General features: G+C 51.6%; 1 gene segment (V, D, J or C); it reads right to left on the bottom strand.

Annotated features, from left to right (window-relative positions):
* Window positions 1-213: 213 nt before the first annotated feature.
* LOC102381960 lies at window positions 214-1,160 on the bottom strand. The segment is given in 2 exon segments: window positions 214-539; window positions 1,063-1,160. Coding segments are annotated over 2 exon segments (369 nt in total).
* Window positions 1,161-1,405: the final 245 nt, after the last annotated feature.

The raw sequence follows: 1,405 nt of genomic DNA, 5'->3' as shown, positions 1-1,405 counted from the left end.
GCCATGCAAACAGAGCTCTGGGATGGAGGGAACTGGGTGCCTAGGAACCAAAATCCCCTTGGGTTGTACTGGAACTGGGGTTCTTGGGTCACCCGAGACCTCAGGAGGAAAGGACCCAAAGTTGTCTCCACTGGTTGAGTGCTCACTGGGGTGACAAAGGGCCTCAGTGCTGCCTGGAGACCCAGAGGCTTTCACTGAGGTTTTTGACTTGCTCTAGATGCATTTTTGTCTCGCTGTGTCCCTGGCACAGTAATACACGGCTGTGTCTTCTGTCTTCAGGCTGTTCTGCTGCAGATAGGCCGTGCTGATGGAGGTGTCCATGGTGATGGTGAATCGCCCTTTGAAAGCCTCGGCATAGCCTGTACCATTGGTATTGATCCATCCTATGTACTCAAGCCCTTTCCCAGGGGCCTGACGCACCCAACGCATGCTATAGCTGGTGAATGTGTAGCCAGATGTTCTACATGTCAACTTCACCGACTCCCCAGGCTTCTTCACTTCTACTCCAGACTGGGTCAGCTGGACCTGGGAGGTGACTCCTGCTGAGAGAGGACAATGGAAGGAATAACGTCTTATGAATTTCTGCCTTTTTTACAATTCCTTCCTAGTTGAATCCATGTCTATCCTTTTTGTTCCTGCCTAGAAGTGTCTAAACTCCTTTTATTTTCAACCCTTTTATCCACAGACACCCTGTGTGGGGTGACAGATGCTTTCCCATTATTCTTCTCCCGGCAAATCATAGTGCACAGAGTCCGAGCCTGAGATGCACATATTGAAATTTCCCAGTCGATTCTCACTTACACGGATGACAGTGAAATACTGCGCTTTCCCATTATTCTTCTCCCGGCAAATCATAGTGCACAGAGTCCGAGCCTGAGATGCACATATTGAAATTTCCCAGTCGATTCTCACTTACACGGATGACAGTGAAATACTGCAGACCCTTGGGTGGTAATTATATCCCAGAATTGCTGCATCCTAGGCTGATCCCAGGTCCTGACACCTTCTCTCCTCCCCCCGGGCCCTGTCCTCCCTGGGTGTCTGTGCATCTCCTGCACTCACCTGAGCAAGCTGCCAGGAAGAGAAGCACACCAAGACCTGCCATGTCAGGTCCCCTCAATGACCCTGTGGGCTGGACAGATGCGGAGTTTCTTCTGCCACGGGCTGGTTTTCAGTGGGGCTTGGCTGCTGTTTATCAGCAGGTCCCCTGCCTCATTTGCATGTGGTCACTGCTTACTCAGTTATATCTATCCCAGCCCACCACCCCCAAATCAGGCCAGAGGGACACTGGGTCAGTGTTGTGCCGATGGTAGCCCTGAGGTGTGCTGACCTCAGTGGGACCAGAGTTTGTGCTCAAAATGTACCTGGGCCCAGTTGACATTTGGGTGTCTTACACTGCCCCTGA

The sequence above is a fragment of the Alligator sinensis genome, unplaced genomic scaffold (genome assembly GCF_000455745.1).
Source record: "Alligator sinensis unplaced genomic scaffold, ASM45574v1 scaffold3552_1, whole genome shotgun sequence".
Classification (NCBI taxonomy): Eukaryota; Metazoa; Chordata; order Crocodylia; family Alligatoridae; genus Alligator; species Alligator sinensis.
Note: the sequence above shows the minus strand (reverse complement) of the source record. Positions and strands in the feature narration are given on the sequence as shown.